Source organism: Hypanus sabinus, chromosome 16 (assembly GCF_030144855.1).
Source record: "Hypanus sabinus isolate sHypSab1 chromosome 16, sHypSab1.hap1, whole genome shotgun sequence".
NCBI classification, from domain to species: domain Eukaryota; kingdom Metazoa; phylum Chordata; class Chondrichthyes; order Myliobatiformes; family Dasyatidae; genus Hypanus; species Hypanus sabinus.
The window spans coordinates 33,289,167-33,310,718 of NC_082721.1; the positions used below are offsets into that span (position 1 = coordinate 33,289,167).

A 21,552-nucleotide genomic window follows, 5' to 3' on the forward strand; every position below is an offset into this window, starting at 1 on the left:
TTTTTGTTCATCTCTAGCAAAAACCCTCTTTAAGTAGTTCCTTGTAACTTTCCTTATGCAGCAATGGTAGGATATTACAATATGTTAAGATTATATACAGCTATTGATTGGAAGGAAATTGAAGAACAGAAATTCCAGGCCTTAATGACTTTAAGCATTGGCAGCAAATCTGTATTTGTTGTTCTCAGTGGCTCACGTGACATAATTTAGTGGAATATCTGTACTCAAGCACAAATGGCTTGCATTTTGTTTTTTTGCTCATAAGAGAATACATTTTTCAATTATCTCCTCTGACAACTCAATACCAAACTCCTGAAATGTGCACTCTGTCAAGGTTTTTCATGGCAAAGGAAAACTGAGTTGATTGATCTGAAAGGGGCCAACTTAATTTTCCTTTGCCATGAAAAACCTCAAAAGGGTACGTGTTTCAGGAGTCTGATATTGAGTTGGCCCCTTGAAGATAACTGAGCTTAACTGGAACCTTAATGCTTGGAATATTGTTCTGAGAGAATATCACATTGGCTCTCTTAGTCTGCCAATAGATTTGGAATATTTTGCACAGATCAATTGTGCAACCTCTGAGATTCTTGCTGCATTGCATAAGTAATTTGGAAGAGTCCAAGGAGTCAGGAATATTACAGCCTGCTGGACCATGAGCTTGTAACGATTTTGACAATTGATCTTCAAATACTGCCTTTCTCAGAAAACTTATAGCTCTGCAGCCACACTGAAGTTCATGTTAACTTTTTTTAATCAATGTCTGCCTTCATTGAGAGTTTGCTCCCAAGATACAGGAAGTAGTCCACATTTTCTAGGGTCTGTTTGCATAACACCTTATTTCCTTCAGTTAAAATAGTACGCTGAAAATAGATTGATATTGGACCTCATTTTGTAGAAGACCCATTCTCTGGTACACGTTGATGAATGAGTTGACAATGACTAAGTTCAACCTTCACACATCTTCATTCTGCAGTTAAATGGCTGAGGCTAGTGTGATCTTTCTTCTGAGTAAAGATGATCTATAAGTTTCCTTTCCTCTGTCCCCTGCCCCCGAAGATTAACCCCGCCCCAGCAGGAAGTACGTACAATGAAAGTAAGTTGCAGTGAAGTAATCTAGGGGTTTAGACTATCTAGGGACTGAAGTTCAAATCCTACCACAGAGGTTGAAATTTAAATTCAATTAATGTGTAATTTTTATCAGAACTATTCTTAATAATAATAATTACCACAAAAACTACCAGGTTGCCATAAAAAGTCTGCCGTTTTACTAGTATTCCTCAGGATAATTGCCTGTTGTGATTTGTGTGTGATCCCAGACAAATTGACTTTTAAGTGGCACCTGAAATAGCCCAGTAGGCCACTCAATTCTGCCATTACTGCTACGCTCAAAACAGATCTGTAGTTTTAGAAGGTGGCTCAAAGAGCAGTTAGGTATGGACAGTAAATGCTGGGCTTGCCTGCATTGTCTAGATCTCAGGAAAATGAATGAGGAGAAGAAAGTGATGTAAGAAAGATATCAGAAAAGTATTGGGGTGATGTTGCAGCCAGTCACAAAATCATAGGATGATTTCATTATGGAAGGAGAGCATTTTGTCTGTACTGGGTCTATGTTGACCAATCTGGATAGTCACACTACCATACCCTCTCCTTTTTTAGCTCCATAAATTTTCTCTTTACCCCAAACAGTGGTGAAAGTTTATTTTGAAGATCGGAAAGAACGTTACAGTGAAGATCCCTATGCACAGTATTGCCTTTCTTAACAGGGAGAAGCATTTTTACACAGCAAGTGATTAGACTTTAGAATATATTATGTATTCCGAAGTCTAAACACTTGCTGTGTAAAAATACTGTGCATAGGGAACTTCACTGTACAGTTCTTTATGATCCTCAAAATAAACTTTCACTGCTGTTTCCTATTACTTATTATGCCCCTTTTATTCCATAGACTAAACTTTCATGACAAGTGTATTATCTGTTACCTTATCGAAAGCCTTTTTGAAATCTGTCTACCATATAAATCTCATTTCCTTTATAGAGCTTTATGCTATTCATCAAAAACTCTTATCAAAAGTTAGTCAGGATTGTTAGTCTTTTAACAATTCCATACTGGCTACATTTGCTTAAACGGCTGATAATTCTGTCCCTGATTATAAGAACAAGAGATTCTGTAGATGCTGGAAATCCTGAGCAACACACACAAAGTGCTGGAGGACTTCACCTGATCAAGCAGTGTTATGGATGGGAATAAACAGTCATTGTGAAATGTAACAGTCTTTAGAATGTGAAAACAAGAACTTCTGGGAGAACCCATGTGTTACAGGGAGAGTGTAAAACTTTACATACACAGCTCTAAAAGTCAGGTCCAAAACCCTTCATCAGGTCTGGAAAGGAAGGGGTAAGAAGCCAGAATTAGAAGGTGGGGGAGGGGAAAGGCCCCCTCAATGAGACAGACGAAGGAGTAAGTTTCTTGTTTCTTAGCCTGTGCTAAATTTGCTGATCTGGAAAGTGGAACTTTTGAAAGTAGCACCAACAGGAGAATTACCCAACTCTTAATCTCTTTGCCTTTTCTCAATCAACCTCTCCACTCTCCATTATTTTGTAAATTAGTGTTTTCTGCATTTATTTGAAAGTGAGGTACAAAAATTTGCAGTAAAAATATGAAGATGTTGAAGTATATGTGGAATCATTGGGTGCCACAGTAGTGTAGCAGTTAGCATGACATTATTACAGCTCAGGGCATCAGAGTTTGGAGTTCAATTCTGGCATCCTCTGTAAGAAGTCTGTATGTCCACCTGGTGGAATGTGTAGTTTTTCTTCGGGTCCTCCAGTTTCCTTCCATAACCAAAGATGTACTGAGTAGATTAATTGGTCATTGCAAATTGTCCTGTGATTAAATTAGGGTTAAATTGGTGTTGCAGGACAGTGAAGCTAGAACGGCCTATTCTGTGCTGCATCTCTAACTAACTAACTAAATAAATACCTCTTAATTATATCAATGGGTTGTAGTTAATGAATGATGCTGATAAAGTAAAATATTCCAGAGAGTACCAGAGATGGAAACCTGTACAGAATTGAGTGTTATACTAAAGCTTAGCAGTGGTGATCAAAATAAGATGTAATTTTACAGGAGATAAAGTTGTGAACAAATGATGGTAAGTTCAGAATAAAAGCAGAGCTGTGAAGAAGGATAAAAGAAATGTAAGAGCTAAACAGAGAAAAGTATGACTGTTGCAGAGGACTCCCAGAATGCATATGGGAAACAAAGATTTACAAAGAATTTCCAGAAACTAAACAAGGATGTACAATTAGGAAAAAATGAAAAGGATTTTATGAAAGCAGGGGTTTGTAATTATTTCATAGGGATACTTCATAGGAACGTTTAAGGTTGAGTACAATGAATAGTTGAGTTTTAGATGAGTTGTAGATTATGACAGTTGAATTGGATCATGAACTACTGAAGTGTTGATGTCTGAAGATAACAAGGGGAAGAATTATGTCTGTAGAGGCAATAGAAGAGTTTGAATTTAAGGTGATCAATTTTGACAATGAGAATGATCCTCAATGCCCTCTGTTCATGGATTAGTTAGTAAGGGAAAATGTGACTATGTTGCTTTTTTTGCACAAACTAATTGTTTTAATTGTTATTTCATCTATACTTTTTGTAATTCATTTTCTGAATCATAGTGTGTTTATGTCCAGCATTTATTGCCCATCCCAAATTGCTCTTGATGTTATAGTAAGCTATCTACTTGAATTGCTACTGCATATTTTAATTGTTTTACCTTTAATTTACTTGTGGTAAAGAAGGAAGCCATATAACTCCTGAAATCTGTTCAGGTTCTTGGAGACAATTACCCCACGATTTTCATATAACCCATTCTCTCTCACACACCCATTAATTCCCCTTGGATTCTCCTGCCACCCATCCACTTCAGGATAATTTACAGTTGCATGTCTTTAGAATGTGAAAACAAAAACTTCTGGGAGAACCCATGTGGTCACAGGGGGAGTGTAAAACTCTACATACACAGCTCTAAAAGTCAGGATTAAACAGATAGCTGAAGCTGTGAGGTTGCAGCAATCATTGTTGAGTTGAGTCTACAACTCTGCAATTTCTTGCAGTCACGTGTGTAGCATTCATCATAATCAGCTATCATACAACCAGATAGGATATTTTCTGTGGTGCATTGATTTTAAAAAAATTTTTTAGAGTTGATAAGTTATCCCAAATTTCTTCAGTCTCTGGAGGTTGTAGAGGTGTTAGTGTGATTGCTAGGTCTTGGCACCTTTGTGGTTCAACCAGGACAGGCATTTGATGATGTTCACTAAAGGAACTTGAAATTTCAACTTGAGCATCATTGATGAAGACAGAAGAATGTGCACTCTTCTCGCCCCACCCTACTACCCCCAACCTGAAGTCAATGACTAGCTCTTTAGTTATTTTATAGGAATAGAATTACACATAGTATTGTAGTGGAACTGAATTCCAAAAATGACTGGAAGTTTTAATTTCTGGACAACGAAGAATTGGCTCTTTTATTGTTATTGAAAGAAAGAAAACTTGTATTGTAACATTCTTCTTGGCATCCTCAAAAGCACTTTTTCAAGACAGAATCTCTTTACAACATTTAACAAACACAAACAATGTGTTTAACTTGATTCTGAGGGTGTAGATTGAGGGATTAATATTGGCATGGTATCTGGAATAATGTCAATGGCATACTCTGTGTTCCCAGAAGAAAAATAAGTGACCTATGTTTAATGTTTCCTGAAAGGCAATACCTTTGACAACACAGTGCTCCATCTTTACAGCACTGGAAGAGTGCAACTGATTTTTTTTTTCCCCTTGAGGATCGTTTAGAGAATATTCATGATTTGGAATGATATAAGCCATATTTTTACACTGTTATTGCTTGTATTCATTTTCCATGATATGTTAGCATTTCTGTCTTTTTCAACAGACCGCCAGGAATCAGCATTGAACCTTGCCACAAGTGGCATGAATAGTATCAGTATGTCAGTGGAGATCAATGGAGTTGTTTATACAGGTGAATACAAAGTTTCACTTTGAATTGAATTTACTTTATTTCTTACATCCTTTGCGTAAGGCTGGTGGTGTAATGGCATCAGTGCCGGACTTCAGAGCAAAGGCTCCTGAGTTCGAATCCAGCCAGCCCCCTTGCACGCTTTCCATCTGTGCTGGGTTGAGCGTTGAGCTGGAAACTTGGCCTCATAAAAATAAGAAAGCCTGCTAAAAAACCACCGTCGCAATGCTGTCCCAATGACTCCACTCAGAGTTAAGGGTTTTCTCCTTCTTCTTCTTCTTTACGTACATGAGTAAAAATCTTTATGTTACGTCTCCATCTAAATGTGCAATGTGCAATCATGGTAATTTATAATAAAAAGAACCGACAATGTAATATAGAGTACACTCAAATCAGCATGAGTTCATCAGTCTGATAGCCTGGTGGAAGAAGCTGTCCCGAAGCCTGTTGGTCCTGGCTTTTATGCTGCGCTACTGCTTCCTGAATGGTAGCAGCGGGAATAGAATGTCCAGGATCTATAGATTGTGGTTGGGATGGTTTGTGTCCCCATTGATCTTACAGGCCCTTTTTACACACCTGTCCTTGTAAATGTCCTGAATCATGGGAAGTTCACAACTACAGATGCACTGGGCTGTCCACACCACTCTCTGCAGAGTCCTGCAATTAAGGGAGATACAGTTCCCATACACCACCGTAGTCCAAGAACAGCATTCTCACATAAGCATCCTTCTTCTCCAGATGTGTAAGGATGGTATATAGACCGGTGGCTATTGCGTCATCTGTCGATCAGTTGTGTTGGTAGGCAAATTGTAGGGGGTCCAGTTTGAGTGGTAGCAAGCTGCAGATGTAATCCTTGACCAGCCTCTCAAAGCCTCTAATCTTAGACTACCCACTATGGGGAGCATCCTCTCCACATCTATTATATCTAGGCCTTTCAATATTCAATAGTTTTTAATAACATTCTCTTTCCCCCCCCCCATTCTTCTAATCTCCAGCGAGTCAGTGAGTATGGGCCCAAAGCCATCAACTGCTCCTCATAAGTAAACCCTTTTCTTTCCTGAAATTTTTCTTGTGAACCTGCTCTGGACCCTCTCCAATGCCAGCACATCTTTACTTAGAAAAGGGGCCCAAAACTGCTCACAATACTTCAAGTGAGGTCTGACCAATGCCTTATAAAGCCTCAGCATTACATCTTTGTTTTTATATTCTAGCCCTCTCAAAGTGATTGTTAATATTGTAATAGCCTTCCTTCCCACAGACTCAACCTACAAGTTAATTCTTAGAAAAGCCTGCGTTCACAAATCCCTTTGCACCTGATTTAAAAAAAAAATTCTTCCCATTGAGAAAACAGTCTACACCTTTATTCCTTCTACTAACGTGCATGGCCATATACATCACCACACTATATTATGTCTTCCTTTTCTTTGCCCATTCTCCTAATCTATCTAAGCCCTTCAGCAGCCTTCCCGCTTCCTCAGCGCTATCTGCTCCTCCAGCTATCTTCATGTTATCTGAAAACCTGGCCACAAATTCATCAATTTCATTATCTGAATCATTGACATACTGTATAATGTGAAAAGAAGCAGTCCCAACATTGACCCCTGTGGCACACCACTTGTCACTGGCAGCCAACCATAAAAGGCTCCCTTTATTCCCACTCTTTGCCTCCTGCCAGTCATATTATAACCATGCTACTATCTTCCCTGTAATACAATTAGAAAAAATGGGATATCCTAGTGGCTACTCATTTTAATTCTACTTCCCATTCCCATTCCGACATGTCCATCCATGGCCTCCTCTATTGTCATGATGAGGCCACACAAGCTTTGGAGGAACAACATCTTCTACTCCATCTGGGTAGCCTCCAACCTGATGGCATGCACATCGATTTCTCGAACTTCTGCTACTGAACCCCACCCCCACACATTCCACATCCCCTTTTCCCTCTCTCACAATATCACCTTCTCTAGCCATAGTCTCCCTCTGCTGCTCCTCCTGCTTCTTCTTTCTTCCATGGCCTTTCTGTCCTGTCTTATTAGATTCCTGCTGCTTCAGCCCTGTATGTCTTTCACCAATCAACTTCCTAACTCTGTACTTCACCCCTCCCCAACCCCCTCTAGGTTTCACCTATGTGTTTCTCCCTCCCCTTCCCCCCCCCCCCCACCCTATAACTCTGACTCCTCATCTCCTTTTCTCCAGCTCTGCTGCTGAAGAGTCTCAGTCCAAAATGTTGATTGTACTCTTTTCCATAGATGCTGCCTGGCCTGCTGAGTTCCTCCAGCAACTTGTGTGTGTTGCTTGGATTTCCAGCACCTGCAGATTTTCTCTTGTTTGCAATGGGCTTTTACTTGTTTAGCAGCCTCACGTGTGGCACCTTGTCAGAGGTCTCAAGTAAACAACATCCACTGACTCTCCTTTGTCTATCCTTCTAGTTAGTGAATTCGAACAGATTTATCGGGCAGGATTTCTCCTTTAGGAAACCATGCTGTGGCCTATTTTATCATGTGCCTCCAAGTAACTCACCTCATCCTTAGTAATGGACTCCTATATCTTTCCAACCACTGAAGTCAAGCTAACTGCCCTATTTATTTTTTTTCTGCCTCCCTCACTTCTTAAAAAGTGGAGTGATATTTGCAATTTTCCAATCCTCCAGAACCATTTCACAGTTCAAAGAAAATGTATTATCAAAGTACAAGTATATCATATATACAACCCTGAAGCATAGACAGTAAATCCTAGGTACAGGTGTCCCCTCCCCCTTTACAGAGGTAGAGCGTTCCTATGAAACCTTTCTTAAGTCGAAATAATGTAAAGCAAAGAACCATTAATTTATATGTGAAATTTTTTTGTAAAAGCGAAAATCCTCTTTGTAATGCGAAAACAGGTTACTAATGCAGGTCTTTAGCAAAATGGCGTAAAGTGAACACTCGTAAAGCGGGGGACACCTGTATACAATAGAATCAGTGAAAGTCTGCACCCAACAGGACAAACAGCCAATGTGCTAAAGAGAATAAACTCTGCAAATTCAAAAGTGAGAAGAAAGAAGCAAGAGCAATAAATATCGAGAACATGAGGTGATGATTCCTTGAAACTTGAGTCATTAGGTTGTGGAAACAGTTCAGTAATGGAACAAGTGAAGTTGAGTAGTTGTTCCCTTTGGTTCAGAGCGTGATGGTTGAGGGGTAATATCTGTTCCTGAACCTGGTGGTATGGGTTCTGAGGCTTCAGTACCATCTTTGTGTTGACAGCAGCAAGAAGAGAACATGATCTAGGTGGTGGGGGTGCCTGATGGTGGATGCTGCTTTCCTGCAACAGCACTCCATATAGATGTGCTCAATGGTGTGGGGGGGGGGGGGGGGCTTTGCCATGATGCAACCAGTCAATATACTCTCCATCACACATCTATAGAAGTTTGTTGAAGTTTTAAATGAATCTTCACAAACTTCTGAGGAAGTAGAAGCACTGCAGTCTTTCTTCATAATTGCAATTATGTGCTGTGCTCAGGACAGGTCCTCTGAAATGATAACACCGAGGAATTTAATTGCTGACCCTCTCCACCTCTGATTCTCCTGATAAGACTGGCTCATGGACCTTCAGTTTCCTCCTCCTGAATTCAAAACTCAGCTCTTTGGTCTTGCTGACGATGCGTGAGAAGTTGCTGTTGTGGCACCACCCAGCCAGATTTTCGATTTTCAATTTTCTTTCTATATGCTGACACGTCACCACCTTTGTTTTGGGCTATGACAGTAGTGTCATCAGCAAACTTGAATATGGTATTGGAGCTATATTTTAGCTGCTCAGTCATAAGTATAAAGCAAATAGAGCAGGGAGCTAAGCACACAGCCTTGTGGTGCACCTGTGCTGTTGGAGATTGTCGAGGAGATGTTGCCAATCCGGACTGACTGGGTCTGCAAGTGAGGAAATTGAAAATTCATTAGCACAAGAAGGTATTGAGGCTGTAGTTTTGAAGCTTATTTATTATTTGAGAGGGAATAATAGTATTGAATGCTGAGCTGTAGTCTATAAGAAGCGTCTTAATGTATGCAGCTTTGCTGTCCAGATGTTCCAGGGTTGAGTGAAGAGCCAGTAAAGTGGCAACTGTTGTGGACCTATTGTACTGTAGGCACATTGGAGCAGATCCAAATTACTTCTCAGGCAGGAGCTGATATGTTCATCACCAACCTCTCAAAGCATTTTATCACAGTGGATGTAAGTGCTATTGGACAATGGTCACTGAAGAAGGTTACCATGTTCTTCTTGAGTGCCGGTATAATTGAAGCCTGCTTGAAATAAGTGGGTAAATGGGACTGATAAAGCGAGAGGTTGAAGATATTGGTGAACATTCCAGCCAATTGACCAGCACAGGTCTTTAGCTCTAGGCCAGATGCTTTCTGTTAGGTTCCAGATTTTCAGAATCTAGTGATTCTTGAAAAACCACTACTAATGTCTCCACAATCACTTCAGGTACCCCTTTCAGCACCCTGTGATGTAATCCATGTGGTCCAGGTCACTTGTATACTTTCAGATCTTTCAGCTTCCAAGCACCTTCTGCTTAGTAATTGTCTCATGTGAACTAGAGGGTATGGCTTCAGAATGAAGTGGTTTATTTAGTAAGGGAATAGAATGTTAGGGAAATACTGTTGGAAAGTGGTAAGTTTGATCAATCATGATTGAATTGAATAGTAGAGCAGGCCTAAGCAACTATCTGGCCTTACCCTGTTCCTATTTCTTATAACCTTACACTCTGCATGTTATTTATTGTCTGGAATTTATCTGTATTATTAAATTTTAGACTTGTGTACTCATTTTCCAAATATGTAGCCTCAGTTTGATGTTACTAAAACTTTTGATATCATTTTTCTGATTTCAGAGCTCCAATCACTTGCATTAATAATAAATAATAGTAATTTAAGCACCAGATTCTGCATACTATTTGTAACCTTCCACCACTAGATACTTTTAGACCGTGTTTTTTTTTTCTTGAGTCTACGTAACTAAGCAATTTATTTGGACTCTTGATAAATCATAGTTCTAAAACCACACTCGGGAATTTATTTTATCAAAGATCTTTGTATATTTCATTGAATCAATCTTATCTATGCTATTTAAATTGTTTCTAATAATTCATCCTGTAACAGCAAAACAAATTATATGCTTGTCACATCATGGGTTTTTGTACATTTTAATGACTAAACATTGATTTTTTTTTTAAAAAAGGCATTGTCTGTTACAGCTTTGCTTCTCATACAATTGGAATTAATCCCCTTTCTTGAATTATGGAACATTGGTAACTAGTATGGTTACTACTTACAATTCCAAATTCTTCTTTGGTATTGTGATGACCGTTAATAAGGATGTAAGATTGGCCTAATGATTATATTTTCATTTATTTATTTTATGTGACTGAAATACTAGAATTGAATCATGAAGTTTTGTGTTGTCTCCTGCATTTTGAAATGGCATGTTAAGTTACGCAAGTATTTTGTTTTTCTTTAAATAGGTGTCCTGTTTGGTCAAGGACCTGGAGTATCTGGTGCATCCAGCACTAAAGGAAGTAACACCAAAAACAGCAATTCCCAAAGCATACCTGGTTTCCCTGTAACTCGTACACCTACATCCTCATCTTCACATACTTCAAAAAACTCTTCACCATGAAGCTGCATTTCTAACAATGCCAACATGAGCACAGTGCATCACCGCCAAACACTTTTAAAAATTTCTCAGGCTTTCACCTCTCAAGGAAAATGAACTTTTATTCATCAGAGGTTTCATTAGAGTGGCTAAACCTAAGGGCCCACTGTTAACTATGTTCAGCTCTGCGTAAAACCTTTCCTGGGTTACCTCATGAATCCCGGAGCAGCTATGTACTTCTAATACCTCAAGCATCAACCTAATCAAGAAGGCTGATTTATCATTGGTTACATTTTTTTTCCCTTTCAGCCATGCTCAGCTTTTAAAGAAAATATATGGATTTCTATGATGTGGTATTTTAATTGAGAATTATAAGTGAATATTAATATTTTTGAAGGAAAATCATATTTCGGCTACATTTATGATATTGCTTTGTACTTCAGTATATTCATTTACTGCTGAACAGATAAAGGATAAGCTATTTCAATGTTTATCCACTTGTGTAAATCATTCTTGTATGTGTAGCAATATACTGACTTTTACAATGGTTCTACATATTTATTATATACATTACTTAATATATGTTTGAGTTTTGCAACACAGGACCCTGTGGAGTTATCTTTAGATCATAAAGCAACATTCCATTCTGTTCAAAGTCTAGGGGGGTAGAAACTGACAAATGTTAGCAATGGTATTCATTAAGGTCCCTTTAATTCTGCTGGTAATATTTGCATAGGTCTCCAAGTGCTTACATTTCTCATTTCAATACTTCATTTTGAGTAATAGTCCAGCAATGCAGAGACTGCAATTTGTTTAGTTACTTGTTAAGAGCTGATGTGCTACTCATTAAATTTCCTTGAAATGACAACTACATTCCCATTTTGACATCATAGCTGGCTTACCAATTATTCTGGAAGTTTTCTTAAAATTCCATTTTTATGCAGCTAACCTAAATTTCTGCTATCAAGTTTCTGTGAGGTCTTGTTTCAATCAAGACAGAAGCTTTATTTAACCCAGTAAATACATGGCTTTATTTTATAAATGCAATATCATAAACTATTTTTACACTGCTAAGCACATTACCTACAAGAGCTAATTTATGGCATTGATTTTAACATTGTCTTCTGATAGACCTTCAGTGAAAATATTAATTGAGATAAACATGTACAAAGACTTAACAGACATAAAATATTTGTTTCTTTTGAATGAGATTGGATTGGCTTGGCATTGATCTGAAGAGAACTCCACTGCATTTACTGTAATATTTAATGTGGCATTTGAAGTCATATATTTATACAGAATCAGCTTTGTTGTGTTCATCTTTTGGAAAATTTACTATTTTGGAATGTACATCACTTTTAAGGCAGCTGTTAGAAAACTCTTCTGCTTGGTAGATAATCACAATTTAAGGATAGATATTTTTGCAGTGATTGTGAAGGCCAGACTTAAGTGTTATATATTCCATAAGAAGATACAATTAGTCAGTTTAGTTTTGTATTTATAGGTTTTTGATCAAATACATTCAAAGCTATTGTTTGCTACATAGCTAGATTTTCATGTTCTAACTATATACATTTACACTACCGTTTATTCACATCATTTGTTAAACATGTTGCACTGACTGCATCATGTCTTGTTGACTTATCAGCATGCTGAAATTAATCTATATCGCACTGATGATTGAAAAGCAAGGGTTGTTAAAGGCTAAATATTTCTGTTACAGTATGAGTTTTACTGGATTTTAGTGATTGGAATTGATGGTGGGATGGTCATGATCTGGAACTATTGGAAGCCAATATCAGTTACTTAAATGGATAAGCAAGTGAACAGATGTGACACATTATAAAGCTGTTAATAGCATCGTCTATGGCTTGTCCTACAAAAATGTGCTTTATACTCATGATTTTTTGTTTTTTTTTTACAGTTTACAGAGCAACTTTCTATTGTTCTGTTCTACCTCTGATTAATAGGTTGGATATAATTTACTTTGAAGATGAAATACAGATAGGGGTTATTATTGTTGTCATTGGTAAAGGTTGTATGGCTTTTGAGTACAACATTTAAATTCAATGGTACCTCACTTAGCCTTCAGGATCCAAACTAGGAATGAAAGTACTGATTGAATCAGTTTGAAAAGAAGGTCATTATATGTTGCACTGTCATTAGTCAAGCACCAATGACAGGATGTGATCTTGTTGACTGACGTGAATGACATGGCTGTGTTCATCAAGTATCAGGTCGCTTTTAGTGAGCTTGCAAGTTTTGGCTTGTATTTCGCTTTTTAGTACTTGTTGGTAAGTTACTCCCTGAACTATGAGCTCTCTGGTGGATCCATGTTCTGTAGATGGTGCTAAGTACTGTACCAACATATTGTATTTCACTTTAGTTTCCAGTTGATTGACGACAAGGTTATTTTTAATGTTCCTTGGTAATATAAAAATGCTTAAACAAATTGTGACCAAGTGTAACTAAAAGCAGAGTAATTTTATTTTTCCCCCCCATCTCTGTCATTTATTTTCCCTTTTTCAGAAGCCATGTATCCTGCTAAGTTGTGTTTGGTAATGATCATCATGAGCTATTGTGTATGCGCCAGTACTGGCTGTTTACTGGAATGTAGATGGTATTATTATTAACCCCTAAATAATTTAGTCAGGAGATGCAAACTATTAATACACATGCTAATCAATCCTAATCTGGTATACTAAACCCAGCTGACCCAGTGGGACCCCTTTTATTTCTGCTCTAATTGGTCAGGTTGTGGTAGTATTTCATAGTCTCTTTTAAAGTTGCAAGCTTAAATGCTTCAGTTTGAACAAAAACCTACATTTACGTAGGTTTTCATGTTTTGACACAAAGCACTTCATAATCTGTAATTTATTTTTGAAAATTGTTCACTTAACTGCAATCAAATATAACGGGTAATGTATGAATATTAAAATCCTTCAAATGATAAATGAGATGAGTAATCTGCTGACCTTTGATAGTAATGAAGTAACAATGATTTCTGAGGCCCTAGGAGAACAGCTTGCTGTTGAAGTAGTGTTATGGGAGGTTTTCATTTCACAGCTAAACATGGTCTCAATTTAATGTTTCACTGATAAGTGGTATCTCCAACAAGGCAGTACTCTCACATTTGTACTGAAATGGCAGTTAATTTGCAAGTACCAAAATGTTGAATCTATTGTCAAAGCATCTCTTTCCAAGTACCATAGTTTTAGCTAGAGAAATGCTAAATATTTATGAATTAAGAACTAAATATTGATCAAAATAATGATGGTTCAGATTAATATTCTTGAGGCAGTAATACAACCTTTTTTTGGCATAAACTTCCAACATTCAGTGTGAACTCATTCAAAGCTGATTGTAGTGCTTAACACTGTTGGATGGAATTACTTGCTATAACATTTTCTCCAGTTAATGCAATCGAATAATGTAGCTGAATTTATTGATAATACTGTTGATTGAGAGAGAGAGAGAGAGATATATAGAGAGAGATATAGCTTACTAAATTATCTTTTATACTCTGGCACTAAATTTAGATGCAGATAACTACCTCATCATCTTTCCAATAATTTAAAGTACAATAAATTCATTGAATGCATTACCAGTTTGCTGAGAAGAAAGAGCCTAAGAGCAGTTGTTTTGTCACAGTGAAGCTGCTTTTGGATTTTTCGGGATATGAGAAAATAAGTGACTGGAAGGAGAAAAGGACTGCAATGATGGGGCTTTTTCTGTCCTTGGGATCTTGACCTTTTATATTGTAACATGATAACAGTAGGAAATAGTCTATTAAAGTTGCAATTTCCTGTCCCTCTATAATAACACTTTGCTACTCTCTAAATGCTGTGATAAAATGATAATTTATGTTCAGAGATAATGGCACAGGAAAGTTAAATTGACATTTTTTTAAAAGTCAATACATTGTCGTAGTTGACCCAGTGACCTCATCCTTTTGGGAGATGAGATATATCCTCAGTTGTTGCTAGCAAATGTGATACTTCATTTTTTGTATGGTGTCAAGCTGTGCCAGGTTCATTTGATTTTAGTGTGATTTAGTGCATGTACAGCACATCAGAAATAATAAATTATTTATCTGAATTGTATTTTGGCTTTTGTTTAGTTGAGATATATATTGTGAGATAGTGACATTTTAGACATGGTTCTGCTATGGGGTTTGATAGGTCATAATTGTTTTACCATTCTATGGAGTGGAACTTAGCTCTATGCATAATATACTTCCTAGTTGCCATTTTCAAATATTTGCCCCAACATTTCTGATAATTGAATAACTTTTTCTGAAGGTGTATGGTTCTTTCATATTTTTAATTAAATTAATCTGCATTCATCTACATATTTGAGGAAGGATTTGGTTCTGCTGCAAAATAATACATTTGGAAGGGGAAAGAAGGGAACATTGTTATAGCTAGTAAAGCAGCTCAGATTTCATTTTGCAAAAATTGCTAGTGAAAAATGAAAACTTATTTAATGCTTAGAGTTTTACCCCCTTGATATCATTATCTTCCTGCTCTGTAACCAATATAGACTATATAACCAATACCTAAACAGAGTGCAAGAGACAAAAGGGACTCAGTGCCTTACACAAAGTATACCTCCATTCTTTTTTATTAGGAACATCACCACTTGAATACCAAGTTGCTGAAAACATGACTTTAGATTTTAGAATTGATACTGATGAGATTTGGAGATTGAATTATACTGAAAAGCATTGTTGTTGTGGCTAATAGTTGTCAGTCTTAATGAGTGCAAAACCAATATTTGTTATCGTGACATGAGCTTTAAACCTCAATATAGATTAAATAGTGAACTGTATTGAGTTGCAAAATCTTTTTTTTTCTGACTCAATTAAAAACTGTCACAGATGTACAATTTGGATAAAATAATTTTGTTGATAAAATGGAAAAGCTTAGGAACCAAAGGATCAGTGTGAGGATTTGCTTCTAAAAATCCATATTGCTAGAGAAACAGATTTCAAGTAGGTGAGTGAAATAACCTTATGGTTGCTAATAAAAGGTCTTAACCATATTAATAATGTTTTGACATCAACAGTTTTGACTAGATATCCATAAACCCTTTACGCCTTTGTTATTTTGCTTTATCATTATCCCTTTTTTCCAACTTGCTCAGTATTATGCAAACACAACATGGTTTTTATAATCTATTCACGCACTCAAGGGTGTAATATGGTGTTATAACTATATTTCTGAAACTTTTGGGGACTTTTTATTAAGACATATAAACATTAATGAATATAAATTTTGTGACTTCAGAAATTGAAGGATTGTCCACATCTAAACTCCTAGCTGTTTTAATCACTAAAGTCATTTGAATCAATGAAAATGACAAAAATTTGACTTTCAAGGATCTCTGTGTTTGGATACACAACATAAGTGATTCACACCAGAGAACTATCAGTACTAATATTTCAGAATTGTAGACAACTCTTTATTGCCCACCATAGATGCTGCCTGACTTGCTGAGTTCCTCCAGCATTTTGTGTGTATATTGCTTAGAAAAAGCTTTGATTTGTTTGCTTGAGGAACTAATTGAGTAATTAAGAGCAGTATCTAGCTATTGCTACTCATAAAGATCTGAATGAAGATCTAAGTGCTAAGTTGATTGATCTCAGTTGGCAAAGTTGGAATGTGTTATTTCATGTGAGCATCTTGAACACCCAAGTTTCCGCTTCTGGATAAGGTCTTTGTACTGCTATTCACATATTCTTGTTTTCAGGATAGGGGTGCTATACTGAAGAGGATTTGGGATAAAAGTAATGTGAGGAAAGGAAAATCATATTGCTGACAACTGCAGTTTTTCTCATTGATTTGCATTCTTGTAGGTAGTTTCTTCCTTTATTATTTAAAAACAATTACACAGTTGATGTAAGGATGTGACTTATGGGAGCTCTTTGCTGCTTATAGAACTATACCCAAATATATTACTAATCTATGAATTAAATTTGTTTGGAAAATGATAAACTTGAAAAAGGCAACAGTAAGTTTTCAAAGCTGGAGTACAACTAATTAGATTTTTTGATAAATATGTTCAGGGTTCGGGTGTTTATTTAGCTTGGACAATGGCTCATAGACCTGGGGATCCCTATCTCTAAGCATTGCTGATAGGAATGGCTAATTAATTTGTGGTTGTATTTTAAGTGACCTTAAAAATCCAGTGCATTTGGGATTCTGTATTTTAAATATTATTGGTTGCAATGGCAGTAGAAAATGAATTGAAGAGTGAGAGCAGGAGCGATTAATGTATGAGTTTCTTTTACTATTAGCACAGCATATCCCATGGGTGTCCATTATTTTTTAATAACGCAATTTGAAAACAATATTGACATGGCTGTTTTGGAATCCACAGCTATAAACATTATTAGCTTTTGAAGGTTGAAATTCCTTATTGACTTTTCTTTCATTTAGCCTTTGCACTGTAATAGTTGAATTAAGAGTCTTCTGAATGCAGAAGAAAAGCCCTTCTGCATTCCAAACCTGAATGGTGATGGTGGTCTGGATAAATATTTTTGGCTTTTAAAGGAATACTGGTTTGGAAAACTTCTCCATAGATTTGCACTTCTGGTCTTTCGTTGGTATTTAATAGTAGAATTATGCTCTAGCAGTAACATTTATGTACTTCTAATTGGTAATTTGATCAGATGTCCCATTATGAGACAAGAGATTCCAATTGGAATACAGCTACTTTAATTTGCCTAGATCAGTAAATTTCGTATCTGCAAATAGCTGTTTGGCAGAATAATTTATAACTTGTATGGCATAATTATGCAACAAACTGAACTCGCATCAGTACTGTAAAATGAAATGTTCACTTTTGGGCTGATCGCAACCTGAATCTCATTAAGAATATAGATAGAAAATTAAGTTGCAAAGGGAGCAAAGTTCAAATCTCTTGGCCAGACAACCTTTAATTTGCTTCTGATGTTTTATAAAATGTTGCAATCCTCAGAAAATATATGAATCCTTAAACTTTATTAAGAAATGTTTAGAGTTACAGAACTCTTTAGCATAACATCATCAGTATGTTGAATTTTTTCAAATAATAGCTTGTTTTTATTCATTATTTAAATGGTTTCATTTTTTTCAGTAATCCTTCACATTTGTGTATGCTGATTTATATACATCCAAATGATTTGCAACGCTGGCAAAGAATTGTTAAAATTATTTCTGCATACTATTGGAGGCAGTAAATGGACAGAAATAGAAACATCAGTTCACTTTCATTTACATTACAAATTGGTTGGAGCAGCTGTAATTATAAACCCAGAATTTATTTTAGAAATTTTTTTTGGTTTTAACTCTGGAAATGTTCCTACACAAAAGAACCAAAAATTATAAAAAAAAAGCTTGCAAACATTGAAATTAAACCTAAAATACAACAAATAAAATGTTGATCAAAGATATGTTCACTGTAGTCCTATATCAGAACAAAGTCTGATAAAGGCTGTTCTTTATTGCCAGCATTTTCTGAAAAATAGATTACCTTTTCTATCTATTTGCATAAGATGTTCAGTAAGGGCAGTGCGTAATGAGTTGGCAAGCCGACCTTAAACAACTAGGTTAAAGCTCAACTGTCCATGAAAGTTACTTCAGGCATATATCTCTAGCAGGTCTTTGTAGATTTACTTAATGTATCTTAACAGATTTTGGCAGGTATGCCTCACACAACACTTGAAATGTTTACCTGTACTGTATTAAGCTGTTTTCCATCTTGAAACTGTATGTAAGAGAGTTATGCAGATTATTTTGATTATTGTCTAAGTATAAACCCATTTGCTTGAATATTTTTTCCAGTATGTGATGCAATGCCATTACTACAAGTTGAAGGTTTTTAGATGTTATTATTATTTTAATCATTGAATTTAAATATTCAAAAACTAGTTTTTGCTTTTCATATTTGGTTCATAATCTATTAATTTTATTAAGGATGATAATTGCTGTATACCAAAGACACAAACACACACTTTAAAGAAAGCAAAAGCACTATAGAACATACAGCTTTGATATTGTCCAATTGTCCTTGCTGTGTACATGCTAATGATTAATGCTATATTGATAGAAAATTGATAGAATTAGAATTAATAATGACTATTAAATATATACTTTTGTGTCAATGTGCTGTTTACAATCTAGTGCTGAATATTAGAAACTGGATTGTGATTCTCAGGGGTTTTTGAAAACATTAACTGCTGTATATCTTCTAGTGATTGTAGAAATCAAGTATTGTGCAAGCTTATGCAAGCTTATCTTACCTCATGTTCTTTTTCCCCTCAATTTTGAATCATACTTTGACCTATTTGTGGGAGCCTATTTTAATTTGTGACTAGGCAAATGAGAAATTTCTGCCAAATGATGTGAAAAATATGAGCTAAACAAACTACCAGCCTCTAATCTAGTATTAAATGATGAGTAGACATTTCCAGTTGATGAGCTATTGTCACACATGTACAGTTGAATAGCTTATTTCTATTTTTTAAGTGAAAATGTAATGCCACTACATAAACAAAAGGTGCTCTTTATTGTAAGTGTTTTACTCCACATGAAAAATCTAAATGAATATAATTGGGTTATTGGAAAACATATTAGTAAATAGTCTGAATGAAATATTTCAAAATGGAAATAGATTTTGAACATGTATTAATGTAATGCAAAAAGGTGTGTCCCTTGCCAATGTAAATTGAAAAAAATATAAAAATGAAATAGAGTAAAAAGAGACATTAATAGAAACATTTTATTCCCTGTGATGAAAGCATGAAGACAGACATCAAAAATAAGCTTCCACAAACAGTTTCCAGTTTTATTTTGTGCTATGATTATTACCATAGTTTTTATTTTCATTGTTATAAATACTGAATATTATGAATTTGTTTTAAAGTGTCACTTATTCTAACGGGTTAGAACAGGAAAGTAAATTTCCCAACTCAGGAAAACCACTTATGCAATGATTCATCTATAAAATGTGATTTTTATCTCTTTTCATCCACAGCCTTGATTTGTGTTCACGTTTCTCAATTGTACTGGTGTTATGTGACTTATACTACTAGTGGTTTACATTTTGTAACTATGACAACTTATATTTAACCCACTGGATATTTAAAAGGAAAAAAATGCAGATGTAAAATTGGCTGAATATTGATAATAAATTTAAAAGTTCTGACTTTTACTGGTTTTCATCTTTTGTGAAAGTGTAGCTTGTTACGACATTGTGCATTTTTTTTTAAGAGAGGTTGGTAAGCTTAAACACACACACACACACACACACACACACACACACACACACACACACACACACACTCAGATTTAATTAATAAAATTGTTAGATTGTATGTGCATTTTGCCACAGATTTTCTAATTTTGAAATTTGTAAATTGATTTTGCAAGTGATATAGCCACAGAGTTCATAGAATATTGCTGGAATAAACTTTTTTGAGTTTTAGTGTATAGATTTTTCTTTGTTCTTATGGAGTCATAGAGTTGTATACAGTAGAGAAGTAGCAGCTACAGACCATGCCTATCTACACTGATTCCACTTGTGTGGATTTATTTTTATACTCATGCCTCGCTCTTTCAAGTACCTGTCAAGATATCATTTAAATGTTATTGTTTTTGTCTCCACTATCTCCTTTACAATTCATTTCAGATGCCTACTGTTCTCTGAATGAAAAAAATCCCCTCAGATCTCCTTTAAACATTTTCCCTCTTGCACAAAATCAGTGCCCTCTATTTAAGACTTCCCCACCATGGGGAAAAAGACTGACTATCCACCCTTTCCAGTACTTCTGAGGTTGCTTTTTTTCTCTTAAATGTGGCTTCATGTCTAATATAGTTAACATATCCTTCCTCTTGATTCTTTGTTCTCCATCAACAGCCACACCCCTTCTCTAGGCACTTGCCCCACACATTGCAGATGTAACACCTGTTCTTTTACATCTCATTTTCCACTGCATACGCATCCAATATTTGCATTGACATTTGCAAAGACCACTAAGCTTCGATATGTGTACTTAAATCAAGGCAACTGAACTTGCTATGTTGTCGAGAAGATGTTTTACCACTCATCAGAGAGACTTACTCAGTTCTGATTCATGGTAGATAGTTTTCTAGCTTAAGAACTCTTGAGTTCTTTAAAAGTACGTTATAGCAATCATGTGAGGGTCGTTAAGAGTCATAGAGGTAATAAGGGGATCATGAATGGAGGTGTGAACTGTTGTTGAGATGCTGGGGTAGAGATGTTAGGACTGCATTGTAAGTAGCTGATAGGTGGTGTCGTACCCTACCCCCTCTGTTTGAAACCCCCACTCCCTGTCCAAAATGTGCATATTGTTATAATCAAAGCAGTGTTCCTTGTTCTTTAGTTATAGATATACAACTAAGTCTTGACCTGGGGTGTTAGCCCTCCTATGCTGGCCCATCCATTTGTGAAGTGGTCTATTTGTCTTACCAATATACAAAACTGCAGTTTTCATTGCATTTGATAGCGTATACAATATTGCTCTGTTTATGTTTGGGTGTAGGACCCTTAGAGTGGATGGGTTTCTGTCTAAGACATCAAGAACAATAGACTGTGCAGTACTTATCAAAGAAAATGGACATCTAGGCATTGAAGTTTACAGAAACCATCCCACATAGGTCAGTGTCTAAGTTTGACTCTCATCACCCATTAGAACATAAGTTGAGGTTTTTCAGAACACTACATCACCATGCCAAGAATGTGCCTACCAGCATAACAGCTAAAGACGAGGAGTACAAGTATTTGAGAGAAGACCTGAAAGCTTGTGGCTACCCTGACTGGGTACCCTGTGGCAACCCTGACATGAAGACCACAACGAAAATCAGCCCAACAG

General features: G+C 36.2%; 1 protein-coding gene across 2 annotated transcripts in view; it reads left to right on the top strand.

The window, feature by feature from the left end:
- The window catches only part of wdr18 (WD repeat domain 18), a 333,950-nt gene that overhangs the window by 61,633 nt on the left and 250,765 nt on the right, over positions 1-21,552 (top strand). The window contains exons 6-7 of one of the 2 annotated variants that reach the window (XM_059991526.1): positions 4,962-5,048; positions 10,546-19,871. The exons of the other annotated variant lie outside the window; for it this stretch is intronic. Coding sequence (XP_059847509.1) covers positions 4,962-5,048; positions 10,546-10,700 — 242 coding nt within the window. The 3' untranslated portion in view covers positions 10,701-19,871. Of the gene's footprint in view, positions 1-4,961; positions 5,049-10,545; positions 19,872-21,552 lie in introns of those variants that run through there. 2 annotated transcript variants of the gene reach the window in all.